At 30.4% G+C, this 15,749-nt stretch overlaps 2 protein-coding genes across 3 annotated transcripts in view; one reads left to right on the forward strand and one right to left on the reverse strand.

Moving 5' to 3' along the window:
- The window catches only part of LOC124368768 (ornithine decarboxylase-like), a 59,285-nt gene that overhangs the window by 21,727 nt on the left and 21,809 nt on the right, over positions 1-15,749 (reverse strand). For both annotated transcript variants that reach the window (XM_046826124.1, XM_046826133.1), the window contains exon 2: positions 5,015-5,324. In XM_046826124.1, the coding sequence (XP_046682080.1) occupies positions 5,015-5,104 (90 nt within the window). In that variant the 5' untranslated portion in view covers positions 5,105-5,324. The remainder of the gene's footprint in view (positions 1-5,014; positions 5,325-15,749) is intronic.
- LOC124374751 (uncharacterized protein DDB_G0279979-like) lies at positions 6,597-7,088 on the forward strand. Its single transcript, XM_046832938.1, has one exon. It carries the CDS (start codon positions 6,597-6,599, stop codon positions 7,086-7,088), a length of 492 nt encoding a protein of 163 aa, XP_046688894.1.

Here is a 15,749-nt window from a genome sequence, read left to right on the forward strand (position 1 = left end):
CAAATCATTTCTTGTTTGTTCGGGAGTGCGTATACGTGATTTGTGTCCAGTTTTAATATAATTAGTTTCATTTTAAAACTAGTAATGGCTGATCCAAGTGGACCTAGTGATATTTATAATATTCTCATGGAATCTGATGTACTGCCAGAAGAAGCAAGTGACTCAGAGTGAGAAGACCAAAAACCTAGTGTAAATATATTTTTTTTCTTCTTCAATTCTAAAATGTTAAAAACCGTTTTATATATTATTGCTCTATATCATCAAACATAAAAAAAGGTAAGAAACATATTGAATATTTTTTTGATAGTACTTATTTCATTGTGTTGCCTAGCAACTGAAAAATGGCAAATTTGCACTTTTCTGTATAAACATAATTAATTGCTATCACTTTTTTATTTTTTAACCAATAAAACTATATATTTTTGTATTTATAACTAAATTTGCTACAATTTGGCTATCCTACATGTTCTATTCATCTAAAATTTTTGTAAGTTGATAGTTTTATGTAACATAATTTTTTAATTTTAAAAAGTTTTCTATTAAAACTTATTTAGTTTTATTCTCTGTTTTATAACAAAAACATTGATGTATAACACTTTATACTTAAATAAAAAAAACATTTTTTTATGAATTTTACCGTGAGAGCCTGCAAATTGCATGAAAAGTGCCGACATTTCAGAAATTCTGATAGACAATTCCAGGGTTAAACGTTTTTACAAGTTTTTCTAACATTTTTGTGCTTGGACACAAGTGTCCCACTAGTATTTCAGTGAGGGATGTATATGTCCCAGCAGTAGTGTAGGCATGGCTAGTAAGTCTTTATACAACAACAACCAAGGGGAGCATTAAGATACAGGAAAGGTATGAATGTGCCAGCGGTTATTGCTATGATATGAATGTTTATGCTGGCAAAGATTTGGAAAACGATAACGGTTCTTTTGGTGAAAAAGTTGTAGGGAAACTTTTGAGGTGTCAAATAGGAAGTTGTGCTGTCTTTTGATTTTTCTTTTACTTCTTTCAAATTACTGTGTAAAATAGACCATTCATGTGTTGCTAATTAAATTGGAAACAGGGGAAAATATTCCCCAGTTTGAAAAATCTTGATAAGTATGAAAGTGATTTTGTTGCAATGAAGGAGTACTTGGGAGTAACATGGAAGGATTCTAAATAATTTGTTGTTTTGAGCAATCGCCACACCAACAGTCAATCTACAGTTAAGAGAATGCAACAAAATGGTGAAAAGAAGAAAGTACCATGTCCATCTGCCATCATTTTGTATAATGAAATTATGGGAGGTGTAGACATTTCGGGCCAAAAGGTGAGTGTTTGTACTTTTATGGACTTTTTTATGGTGGAAGAAAGTTCTTTATAAGCTTCTTTTAACTGCTGCTAGTCAATGTCTGAATTTTATACCAGGATGTCCAACATAGGAAACAATTGCTTCTAACATTCATGATACCACTCGCTGAAAAACTCCTTGAGGAGGGTTTAAAAAATCCTCAAGCAGTCAAGCATTGGAAGAATATAAAAAAGAATCAAAATGATGGCCATCGTGGGCACTCATCTGGCTGTTGAAGAGAAAACAACGAAAAGATGCAAACACTGTGCTGGTGAACAAAAGTAAACAAGAACCAAAACAATGTGCCAGGAGTGTAATTTTCTCATCTATAAAAACTGTTTTGCCATGTGCCACATTAAGAAAGAAAAGTTTGTATCTTATTTTAAGCAATTTGATTTAAATTATAATAAACATGTGTTAGAATAAAATCTTTTTTCCTTATTGCTACCCAGTAAGGATAATAGTGTGTTAACTACTACTGGGACACATATGTTAACACCAAAGATTTAAAAAATAATAAAATAAATATAAAACTATACAAATATTTCTTTCTCTAACAATTTAACCCATCAAACAGATTTACATATTTTTTTAAATAAAATCAGTAGTGGAAGGATTAAGGAAATGAATAGTGCTTTTTAAACAAGACAATAACTAAAAAAGTATAAAAATAAAAACTTGTATTATTGGAAAGTTTGTTTAAATTAATATATATATAATTTCCAACAAGAAAAGAGCTTCAAGAATGTATATTTTTAATAAAAATCCAATAACCACAAGGTTTGAAACACTAACCACTATGATAAAGAAGGATTCAAAGTAGAATTTATACACTGAAACGGTCTAGCCATATTGAACATTCAGTGTTTGCCTGCTACTGTAGCACTCCACCACCAATCAAACAATATCATAGCCTATCACTCAACAAACAAGAGAGGAGGGGGAGACAGGCAGCTGCTATAACATTTGCTTCAACAGATATACAGTTAGTTAAAAAGTCTGGATATTTTAGATTTTTAATGGAGAAATTATTGAAACAAAACTCAAGACACTTTCTTATAGAGGTGTAAATGAACTTTTTGGTAAATACTACAAGTCTATTAATATGCAGTATCTAAGTGTTTGTTAATGGTCTTTATAAAAATACAATTAGTATTAAAAGTATTTTAACTCAGTAAGAAAATAGCATCTCATTAAAATCACCTAATTCAAGAACTTATTTCACTTTTCTATATGCAAATATTTATTTGTAAGCCTTTGAGTAATATGAAAAATAACAGACAGCTGTTGCCGTGGTCGCTGCGCTTTACTTTGTTGTAGTTTTCGTCTAGGTTAGTTATCATTCGGCCGCGACGTATTGTTTTGATCTGTGTTATTATTCACTGTGCGATAGATTCTTGCTCCTTGTGTGTGTATTTTATTATGAGTTGCTACAGTGCCTCAGAGCACTTCAGGAGGCCTGTAGGGGGAGGCATAAGAAAGAGGGTAGCGCAGCGATCAGAATCTGACTAAGTTTCTTTAGTCAAATGTAAATATGTATATAAACAAAAGGACCATAATAAAAGTTTTTTTTACTATTCATAATTATTATAACAGACATTTAGCTTTTGTGAGGTTATATGTTCATCCAAACCAATATTGTTTAAGAAGTGTTTACTTTGAATGTGTCCATTGTGCAAATTTTGATGTGCGGAACATTTTTTTAGTTTTTATATTTTGTGTGTGTAGTTTTTGTTCAAAAGGCTTTAAAGTGACATTTTTACTGTTCACAATGAAATTTGAAACAATTTGTATATTATGAAATATTTATAACCATGTTTTAAAACACATTTACAACCTCACCATCTAAAAAAAAACAAAAAGAAAAAAATAATCTACTATTTGTCAATACTTTTTTTAAAGAAAAGTGGTAATTGTTTTAAATTATCTTTATTTCCTAAAACATGTTTTTCTGAAAAGAATTATATTTAACACATGATTTTTGATATTTGTATCTAAAAAGTGGCTTTTAAGAAACCATGTATTTTGCTTCAAAACAGCCCAGCATTTTAAAGTGATTTAATTATCACTTGGAGGGTTAAAGTTACTTACCCGTATGATATAAGCAGTTATATTATTTGTTAATGAACAGTTACATAGAGGTTAAAAAACTTCTAAGGTGAAAAAGTCAATTTTTACATGTTTTATGAATTTTTTATGTTTATTACAACGATTCTGAGTCCCACTGCATTTGGGTTAATAAAACCAGTAATTAGTAAAATTTGACGGGCATGGCTACAATGGCCATAGGTCTTAGAGGGGTTAACATGTGAGGTTAGGTATCGTTTTATCTGACAATGCCATCACCAGGAACAATCTTAACATTTTGGTTTATAATGTAAAAACTAACTTACAGCAGCTTCCATTACGTATGAGATTGGTGGCAAACTATTGATTGTCAAAAATCTACATAACACAACATTATTCTACATAAGTACAATTTTACATTTTTCAAAAAACACTAGAGATTGTAATTAGTTTGAAGACACAGTTTTGTTCAAAACACATTCTAAACATGAATCATTAATATAGTTAGAATTTTCAAAAGTCCAAAATTACAGCACCATTACAAAATAATAATGTGTCTCTGAAAATAAATTTTGAGAAAAAACTTTTCCCACTCATTTGTAGCCATAATTCAGGAAAACTAATTCACCATACATTTTTTTATTTTATTGGAAACCACTAACTGTGCGATAGATTCTTGCTTCTTGTGTGTGTATTTTCTATTTTATTATGAGTTGCTACAGTGCCTCAGAGCACTTCAGGAGGCCTGTAGGGGGAGGCATAAGAAAGAGGGTAGCGCAGCGATCAGAAGACAGTCGCCTTCAATTATTTCTAAGAAGACAGTCGCCAAATAATAGCCTATTATCAATTATATTTTATGCATTTTTAGTAGTGGTTAAATTTTCTTCAACTCAAAATTCATATGAAGATGCTTAATAATGGTTTAAGATAATGTGTCAGTGTACTAAAGATGGATGATCAATACCAATAGTTAGTTTGCGATGAGCGGAATTGTGACAATGGTTTTAATTTTTGACAGTTAATCCTACAATGGATTTAATCACCACTGTTATACCGAAAAAGATCCCTGACAAGTTATTTTGACATGAACTACTGTTGTTTTTCTTATGTTTGTTGAGGAGTCTTGGTTCTAAATAGTGGGGTGACTATGAAATAAATATCAATAAATAGTTTCCTAGTTTCTTACTAGCTGCTCTGATTATGTTAATGATAAACATTCGAGATTTTTAGTTTTTGCATACAAGAACTTTTGGTAGTAATTTGTTTTATTTTAGTGTACTTTAAGTTAACTCCAAACTCTATTAGAAAGACTTGCTTATAACTTAGCTTATTAACAAAGCAAGTTATTTTAGACCACGTTAGCACCAATTATTCAGTATAATTTTATAGTTCCATATGTTTTCAGTCTCAGTAAATAGACCAAAACCAGTCAGTCGAACATTAAAGTCATTCATTAGCTGTTAAGACTAATACCTGCCTTTCCTGTTTGTGACTGCTAATCCTGCTTTAACCTGACGTAGCACAGATTTGTTCAATTATATATTATCTATATTTGGTTTGTAAATTAAGTCGTTAAATTTAAAAGTAATATATTTACTAGATACATACTCCAGAGAGGGCGATGGCCCGCAGCACGTCCTGGGGGGTGGTTTTCGAGTCCAGCACGTGGATCATGTCGGTCACTGAGACATTCCTCATGTTGAGGTTAGGGGTGAGGGTAGGGTGCAGTAGAGGGCAAGTCACTGGTACGAATGAGCAAAGAGGCAGCCTGTGTCCAGTCTTGGACAGAGTTGTGTCTAACTAAAATCTAATAATAGTTAATTTGTGTAAGCTGTCAGCACTGCCACGGGGGGTCTCCGTTTAGTGCCTCACGCCAGTCGACCAAGCTTAGAGGGCTGCACACCAGCCGACCCGAACCCTGCAACAAATACAATATGTTAGCAAGACTCACAAGTAAGACAAAAGTTATAATTGGTGAAACTAAACAATATAAATGAACTAATTGGGTTTAAGTTTCTTATTTGGCACTGGAAAAGATTCAGCAGGTTCCCAAAATATAGCCAAGACCCAAAATAGTCAAAACCAGAATGTAGTCTATACCAAAATACAGTTAAGACCGAAATACAGCCAAAACCTGAATATAGCAATAGCCAAGACCATAGTTTGGGTTCTAAATACAACTGTAGAAATTTCTTGCACCCTATTGGCTATTAGGATATTGCTAAGAACGCATCAATCTTAGCTAAAAACAAGGCTATAACTCATTCAACCATCACTCTCATCCCCCAATAGTATTTGCCTACATTTGTGTAGTTGTGCCAGAATCTTTAAATTATAATAATTTAATGATATAAGAGAAAAAATACTCTCCAAAATCACAAGTATTAGCTGACATATAAAAAATGTAATAGTGAAATAGATTAATAAATAAATATTAAATAGATATGAAACTATTAATCGTGAGAACTCTAAATTCAGAGCACCGATATCAGAAGAAATTATATAGTTCAACAGTATTGTGTTTTTCTTTCCTTTTGTGAGCTAGAAGACCCACATTATTCATGAGCAGATACAATATCTTGTTCCGTTTAATTAACAAAACCAATTATAACTCATCTAGTATTACAAATATTTATTTTTCATATGAACTAATTATTCTAACTAAAATGCCTCCGTTAACTAATAACTTATCTCAGTTTTCTCAATTTGCAAGAACGTTGAATTAAGTGGTATAAGATATTTCTGGGAACATCAGCTTCTTACTAAATTTTATTATTTAATTCTACTTGTTACCTATGTGTAATATACAAATTGCAATTTCAAACTTCAACAATATTTGAACAATAAAACAGTCATGAATATAAGTGTAGCCAAACAATCATAGTTCTATCACTCTGATAAAAATGTAAGAATTGTTTATTTGATCTATTTCTTACTTATACTTAGTTTAAATATTTAAGATATTTGAAAAACAAATTTTATACATAAAAAATAATACCAGATCATAAAAAATCATTATGATTTTACTATAATGGTTAATTGTCCAATGTTTTCCATCATTCATTAATAATTAATAACATGAAAGCATAGCAGCTGATAGTGAATTTGTCAATTTACAACAAAAATACTCCAAATATCATGACAAAACTTAACCTGAAAACCTATCAACCCAAACAAATTTTCAGCCACTATGTCAATAATAAAAAGACACACACGACAAGGGAAAACAAGACTAAAACTCCCAAGGAAAAGAGTTCTTAAAAATAAATCAACAAACCAATATAAACACAGAAGTAATAAACTGAGAATAGAAAAACACTCAGATGAAACCAATAACACTGAAAGGAATTTGAATAAAGAGAATAAAAGCAGTGAAGATGTAAGACCACCACCTCCTGTGAAGGAAAAGCGACCAAAGAACCACCTGAAGAGGCCGGACCGTGATTCAGTCTCCAAGGAGCACAGTGTGGAAGGCAGCAGCTACCCACTATACAACAGTGACAGTAGCTCAGATGATGAGGATGCAGTGAGGCAGCAGAGAAAAAAGACTCATAAGTACATTCAGGATATAAATAAGCCTGCAGAAAACAAAAATAGAAAAGAGCAGAAAAGAAGAGGTCACAATGTCATTAACGAGGCAAAGAAGAAACCCAAGAGAAGACGGCGACAAAAACAAAATTAACCAATGTATAAATGTAAAATAACAAAATTGTCCAAACAATAAAGACTAATAAAATTTTACTCCATATTTTTTCTCTGGAAACGCGATTTAAAAATCGATTTCCCTTAAAAACTATTATATTGGGTTTAGAAATAGTGCTATTTCAATAGTTGTAATCTACTAAAAAGGCCAAAATAATAAAACAGCAGAAAAGCCAATAAATTATAAATGATTTGAATAGTATGTTTTAGAGTGCATTTATATTTAAGTATTTACAAGACCTTGTGATTTTAAACATGTATGATGCTGACATATATTACATAATTTCATTAATTGCTATTATATTTTAATTGTAAAAGTGAATTAATACCACACTATTTACCACATTCAGGCCCAATGACACCATGGCAGTGTACAGGTACATTAGTGCATAAAATTTATGACTTCCATTACTTGCCGATTTTTCATTATCCTAATCACACATTTAAGTGGTCATCATAGATAAGTTAGTTCATAAGATTATCAAAGTGGACTTAAATTTCCATTTTTCTTTAAAGATATTTTCCTTATAGCAGGTGGCAGTCAGTGACCAACCAGTATGTTTTATATTTATTGTTCTCCTTATGCAATTGTTATTTAATTTTCCCTCATTAAATGAAATGAATATTTTACTGTGTTTCTTTCAAATACTGTGGCAACAGGAAGGCTGTTGGTTCATTTCTGTATAAACCACAGAGATTGAAGAAGTGGATTTCTTCCTCGCCTCAAACCGAACAAGAATGGGAAAACATGGAGCCAGTATTGATGAGTAAATGAGACTGACAAGACAACAATTGTTGGCCAGACATTCAGGACCTAGAAGGATACTTCTGAACATATCTTTTCCAAACCAAACTCCTCTTTTCCGGAAAAACCCCCTACATAACTTTAAACCAAACTTTGAACCCTTGAAGGGTGGACCACACCAATCAAACTGTCCCAAACAATCTGGTCTGCAGACAAACAATAGAGGAACGCAAAATGATACAAGCTCCTATTTAACTCATAATGCCCATGAATAGTTTACATGTGTAGCAACCGCCATAATATGGATCCCCAAACATACCATGAAACTGTATCAGCTATAGTACTGGAACAGTTTGGAGATTGAAAAGAACACAATATTTTTGAGATGAAATAATTTTATATTATATGGTGCAATCTTGTAACTAAATACAAGATAATGAAATTAAACAATGTATGGAGAAAGATAGGTAATTATTTAGAAATGGATTTTTGACAAGATGTCATTTCATAGTTCATTAAGTAAGTTTGATATTCACATCTATCAACTACAATCAATGACAGGCAAGTGAGACCTTACAGTTCAGTGGTGAGGTAGACCTACACTGTACAAGGTCTCAAACTAACACACTGCCTTTTACAGCAGTTGTTTCTCTACCTTGCCTCACACCAGACTACGACTTTCTGCATTATATGGTTGCACCTCAAAAGTGCTGACATTATTGGAATAAATTTTGAAATATAAAACCAAACTGTACCTAAAAATGTATCAGTTTGTCATGTTACACAAGAGCAATTGTTCACAATCTAATACTATTAACGCTCCATCACTACAACAGCTATTTTATTTTTTATTCGAAGCGTTTATTAAAATTCCAAAAGTGTCAAGCAGAGTATAGTAAAAATTAGTTAAATTTTGTTTACCAGTTTCAAATTAAACTTTAAATATATTTCTATAACAAAAGGTATATCCTTTTTCTTTTATGATAACCAGGAAAAGAAGTTCCCCATAAAAGACAAAAAAACACGTTTATGTGTGAAAAATACTAAAATTTAAGAACAATTCATTTAGTTGAAAAAACATTGCCAGTTACAAATTTAATGTACTTAAATTGTTTTTTATCACTCTGTTTCTTAGAGGCCAGACGCTATCCTTCACTGTGAGGACAACCATAACTCATTGTAATAATGTACATTCACTAATAAATTGACTTATACAATTTTCATTAACTAACAAAGTTTTATAGTAACACCACACTTTCACTCATACTGAAATTAAGCGTTCCGGGTAATAAACTCCTATTGTTTTCATTATATACAGAAATGAGTTCTTTTTAAACAAGTGAGCTGTTTTATCCATACAAAAGTGTAACTGTAGTCTAGTTGTAATTAGATCAAAATAAAAGGTTTGTACTCAGCTATTCCAATGTTGATCATTTATTTGGTTGTAATAAGTTTAGATATTTTCATTTGAATCTCTACATAATATGAAAAAATAGTTATATCTGTAAATGCTATGCAAGAAGTAGTAACTGGAACTCATTTGTTTGTTGATTTTCAGAGAAAATATCAGGCAATCTGATTTTTTGGACTGACTTTGAAAAGTACAGCTGATTGATGGATATTGTAGTAATAATCAACCAATATAGTAGTATATACTACTACTAGTAGTATAGTTGTAGTATTGTGGTTATATATATGTTTATGTAATTTTGTAGTACTTAAAATATTTTAATTCTGTTTTTAACATATTAATGGCCCCCCTCTTGAATAAAGCACATCGTCATCATCAACGTCAGTTCGTAATTTTTTTTACACTATTTTTATTAAAACATGTCAAACCTAGGTCCATAAAGACAGAATACACAATGTTCAAAACAATTCACATTAGTTTAATGCCACTGTTACTAGGTTATTGTCACTAAATAATATTGTAAGAAAAATTAAGAGTTTTAATATTATACAAGTTATTTTTAGTTTCATTATTTTAAAGTTATGTTTAATAAAACTAAATAAAACGAATTGTATACTACATAGTTGATTGTTATCAAAAAATAAAAGTGGCATAGTTTTATTCTTATTGTAAGTATTGAACAAGTGAGCCTATAGAACAAACCTATATCTCTGGAGAGTAGGAGTGAAGAGGCTAAAAATACTATGATGGCGACACAAGAGATGGACCAGACACAAACGCAACAGCAACTGCCTACAATATATATATTATGTTTTCTTTCACAGAACTTCACACAAATCGTTTTCACCTTAAGTCAAACAACAGTTACGATTATTAACAAGATCTGAGGTCGACTAGTCTTTCTAAGAGACTAGAATGTAATACTAACTGTAATAACACATCTGTATCTTATCTGCATAAAAGATATGCCCACCTTCATTGAAGAAATTGCCCAACAATCATTGATAGTACTTTGCCTATAAAATGTGATGAAATAGGAAAATAACCAATATTAAGTATCTAGAATTTTTCTTACTATTCACAGTTTTGTACTGAAAGAGTAAATATTAAGGTTGAGGTGGTAGCACATTGTAAGCCTTATTAGCATTTGTTAAACAGTTATGAGGACAGATTTGAAGATCAATCATACAGGGTTTTAGATTGTTATGTGCCTCAAAAAATTAAACTTTTTACCAAGAAATTGTGGTTAGGTGAGTTTATAACTTAGTTACACCTTTATTGCTGCCTTTAGACAAGGTAATAAACTGTGCATTGTTTCAGTAATTTATATGGTTGAAATAAAAAATACCTTAGGATTCTTTAGTTCTAAAGAGAAATATTTACTGGTTCATGTTCACTGAAAGTTTTAATTTACTCCAACATTCTCTCTAAAGAGAGCTTGGATCGCAAATATTCCGCAGGTAGCAAATGAATTAATTTCCAACAAATTAAGTTTTAAAATGTATTAAATTAAAGTTAAAAAAATAACTACTATATGTTACATAAAAAATAATAAATTATCATGTAGATGAAAACAATAATACCTATTAACATTTTTTATATTTATTGGAGATATTTTGTTTTTAATTTAGAAATGTACATAACTAAAATGTTGTATACTAAATTTAATAAACTAAACTTATATAGGAACATAGTCAATTGTTCTGTGGTTTTGTTAAGACAGTTCAGTAAGTGATGTATTTCTACTGATCACGCCCACGTTTTGTGAATGAGTGAGTCATCTCTCTGTGAGTGAAAGTGTGGTGCAAACTGTTGCCAACAGATGTTACTCAGTTTCTTATGAACTCTATACAGATTTTGTGGGTCATTTGATTCGGAAAAGTCTGAAGGGTTTCTAGAATGGCTGAATGAAAATTTCTCCTTTTTTAACAATCTGTAATATGATTCTTATTTTGTGTTTAATGGATCTCTTTGGAAAATAAACGGATGAAGCTCAACAAAAAGATTCTAAAGTTGTATCCCTCGTCTACCAATCTTTGATATCATTCTCTAGAGTAAGAGGGGAAAATTAACATTTTGATTCAATTGAGTTCATATCTTATTAAAGTTATCTGGTTTTCTTTGATACAGTGCAAGAATTCCATGCAATTGATGGATGACTAATAATGAATAACACTACAAAACCAGCAATGTAATAAATGATCATAATCTACCACAATATGATGATATGTGGGTAATTCATTGCAGAAAATAAAGGATGTCATTGTCTTAGAGGATTAAGCTATAAGTAATGAGAATGAATTATATATATATATTAGCAGTTACCCGCGGCTTCATATGAAATTTCCTGTTGAAAAACTGGACAATATTCATGTATTCTTTTTCTATTGACATAATAAACAGTCTAGAGATAATCTATAGTCACTTAAGGCTATTCCTATCTCCTGATCCATTTTAAATTTAAGTTAAAAGAACAGTGTTTTGGGATACTGAAGTCGTAAAGTGAAACAGTTTTTATAATATTCGTATTTCCCTCCAACATTCCATGATAATTTATTGAAGTTTTCCGATGATTTCAGTAACAATAAGAGTTAGTCTGTTTATTCCAATGACAAACGTGTATCGTGCAACTCAAAAGTTGCTGCGGTCAATACGAGTCTGTTTTGGTAGTTTAAATTCACTCCCGGTCTATCTATTTACGGTTCAACAATTGATTTATACTGTTAAACTGACAAAATTTTCTCATATGTTGGTTTCGGAATCCAACTTAGATTAAATTTTGGTGATTAAGTGATTTTGATATTTTTACTGATCAATAAATATGTATAAGGGGTATATGCTTCTAGTATAAGAGCAAGAGTATGTTATCCCCATTTGCTTTTCTATAACTACAGTAAAAATACCATACACAATGTTAAAGGAAATAATCAGATTCAATTACTTTATATGCAAACATTCACAGCTGTATACAATAAGGTAGTTTTTATAACAGCGTATAAATAGCATTTCCATTGCATTTTAGATAGATTATTGATCATTGGGGCAATCTAAATTTAAAATTAAATAACTTCGTCTTTGCAATCTGCATTACACTACTGATCAAGCACTTCACAATAATTTAATATATACTAAAATTTTAATGTAAATAAATGTTTCTGCCTCTTTGATAAACTTCAGCTTAGTGTTAACAGCTGTTAAGTATCAGTTCAATTTGTATTATCCAATGTAAAACACTCCAACATCAACAATTTATAAATTAATTACATAAACTATTTAAATTGGACCAAATTGTGAATCTATACCATTCTTGAATCCCCTTCAACACACGCAAAAAATGTCATCAAAATCGGTCCAGTAATTCAGGAGGAGTTTAGTGACACACACACATACGCATGCATGCACGCACGTATGTGCATAAACATTTCTGTCTGTTCTTGTAACATCACTGACTTCCTGTTAATTCTTAACATAATATATCAGTAATTTTATTGTTCTACAATAAAATACACAGGATATGATGAACACTTATGTCTGTTCTTGCAAGGTCAACGACATTATTATGTTGTTTTCTATTACATTAAATGTATCATCTTATTGTTGTGCCAGAATACCAGACCACATTTTCAACTGAAAGACATTTTGAACAGCTTAGAGAGTTACTGTACAAAATTTTGACCAATTGGAAACAATTTAGTGTTTTAAAAAGAATCATAGTAATAATGAAAGACTGTATGACTTTTGTCTCCCTATATGACTAAATTTATTTTAAATTATTAAAATAAGAATTTCAAATATATTTCAAATTTGTTTAATGACTTAAAAAACTGTAGCAAATAGTACTTTTTGCTCAATAACTGCAGTGAGTGTGATTGAGGATATAGGAAGTAGTCAAACAACCATGTGGTGTTCCCTTGACTGTCCAACTCGGCCTGTGATAATTAATCGGTGACCGAGTCTCTAATTGAGTTTGCCTCTTGCTTGTAATTTGCTTGTCAATGAACCACCACTATCATTACCTTCAAATTCTCTCTGTCACTTTTTTATCTTTAGTGATAACAAGCATAAGATTGAAAACTCATCACTGAGTATTAGAAAGAACTTTTTTGCCTGTCTAAAAATTATAAAGATCTTATTTTAATGGAAAAATCCTGCACCAACTCTTATTCGTAGAAATGTTGAGGAAATACTAAGATAAATTAAAGGACACACTACTAAATACTAGATGGTTTCAATAAAATTCAAATGCAATAGCTTTTAAATTATATTGTGTGGTACAAATTTGAAACAAAAATTCTTTCATTTAAATAAAACTATTTTACATTTAATATTGGTTATGTTTATTCTTTAAAATTTAAGTAAATTTGAACTAATTCAACTTTTGGAATCATCAATTCCATTATTAGCTCAGGGTTTTGATTTGTTTTTTGAATTGTATATATATAGAAGCTTATAATTAAATCCGATCCTATTTCGGCCCATGCAATGGAGCATAACAAAAAATTTGATGTGTTTTTCTTTAAAAAGTATTAACAAAATTCAGATTCCCCATAAACTTAAAGTGAATTATTTAGAAACAGCTAATCAGAGGGTCCTACAAACTAAACATCCAGATGGTCTAAATTTAAGGCATAGATAGTTGTACTATAGATATAAATTATTCTTTACAATTTGAACTTATTTTATTTTATTAAAGTATACATTTAACTACAAATTGAATTTATAAATTTATATTCCTTGTATTATGCAAAATTGTTTACTCTTTGTACCTAATTCAAAATTAGTTTTATTAAAATATGATGTTTCTTTTGTTAATATGCCTTATATCCTATTTATATATCTTGAACATGTCGTTTTTAAACAAAATATAAAGAATTGTTATGTTTCATTTTTCTGTTTTTATTGAAGATTTTATATATTGAAGTGGCTAGCACGTAAAGGATATATTTCTCGAACTAAGTATACAGGATGTCTTTAGCTTGAAATCATCAATACTATCAGCCACAAACGTTTGTGACACTCTTTTCGAAATATCCTTCGAAAACCCTTTATGTATATTTATATACACACACAGTTGCATGTGCAAACTACAAACACACGAGTGCAGACACATCTGCAATAATTCCATAACAGTCCAGTGACCCATAACCTATGTGTTAAAGAAAAACAGGAGGGTTCCTTTAATGTCCACATTCTTTACATATAATGCTCACATTTAAGAATAGCTGCTTTTAAAGTGTTCTACAACATGATGGATGTTTGAATTTGAAATTTTCAAGATTGGTCCTGTGATCATCAGTTTTTGACACTTACTGTATTTTTAACTAGTTACAAATATTCCACTGCATTCTATTTTTGAGGAGTAATTTCAGTCTTATCAATTAATTACTTTGTCACTATATATTTAGGGAGTGATAATATGAAATTTTTATGTGAGACAAGAAGCATTATTATTGGAAAGTACATTTAGTGGTTTAGAGGATTTGTAATCAAAAATTAGATTTTTTTTCTATAAAAATGTATAATTTCCCTTACAATGTATTTTTTATTCCACATAGTAATGGAAGTCGAGGTCTCATTGTGCACTAAAATACATACTTGTAGCCATTTTAATTACCACAGTACTGCGGTAGTATTAGAAAATAATATATATATATGACAATGATAGTTACTCATCATTAATTAAGTAGAATAATCAGGTAACTTGTAATGAAAAAGTATTTTGTAGAATAACTTTAGAAACCTTTTAGCTCTAAAAGAAATCACTTGTAGACACATGATCAAGGAAAGAAAAAGTCTTATTTTGAACCCTATCTTGACATTTATTCATTTTATTAATTTATGTTTATGTACGCTATTGTAACAGATGGCAACAAAGCAGGGAGATAGAAGGGTTTATGTGGCTTGCTGTAGGAGTGTATTACAATAATTTTTTGGGAACCAAATGTTGGACAAAATATAGTTTGATTCAATTTACTCTTTTCAATATAATTGAAGACAAAATCTTTAAACCATGAAAAAGTAAATAGAGACTACATACCATTTTTTTTTTTTTTTTTTTCAAAAATCAATACTTAATTAGGTTGAGGTACCAATTTTAAAGTTTCTCTGGATAAAGTTTTTTTATAGGAAAATCCGTTAGATGAGGTTATTTCTGAAGTGCCAGTTCATATCAACACATGGTGGCTTACCTCAGTCCTTGAGACTATCTATGCCACACCATACTTCACCATCCATCTCTGAGTGATAATGTTTTAACAGTATAAGGCTGCTACAACTACCAGAATATTCTATTAAAAGTGTATGTTCTATACATTTCTTTCGAGCCTTCAGTTCCTATTACAACACATTCAAAACACATCACACAAAAATACATCTACAAATACACATACATCTTTTTCTTTTTATAACTAATCAAACTTCCTCTACAACAAAATATGAACTAATATGTATAAAATCAAGAAAACGCACACACTAATATACTGATA

Source organism: Homalodisca vitripennis, chromosome 1, assembly GCF_021130785.1.
Source record: "Homalodisca vitripennis isolate AUS2020 chromosome 1, UT_GWSS_2.1, whole genome shotgun sequence".
Classification (NCBI taxonomy): Eukaryota; Metazoa; Arthropoda; class Insecta; order Hemiptera; family Cicadellidae; genus Homalodisca; species Homalodisca vitripennis.

Coding starts and splice junctions, on each gene's coding strand:
- LOC124374751 (XM_046832938.1), top strand. CDS start 6,597: ATGTCAATAATAAAAAGACACACACGACAAGGGAAAACAAGACTAAAA.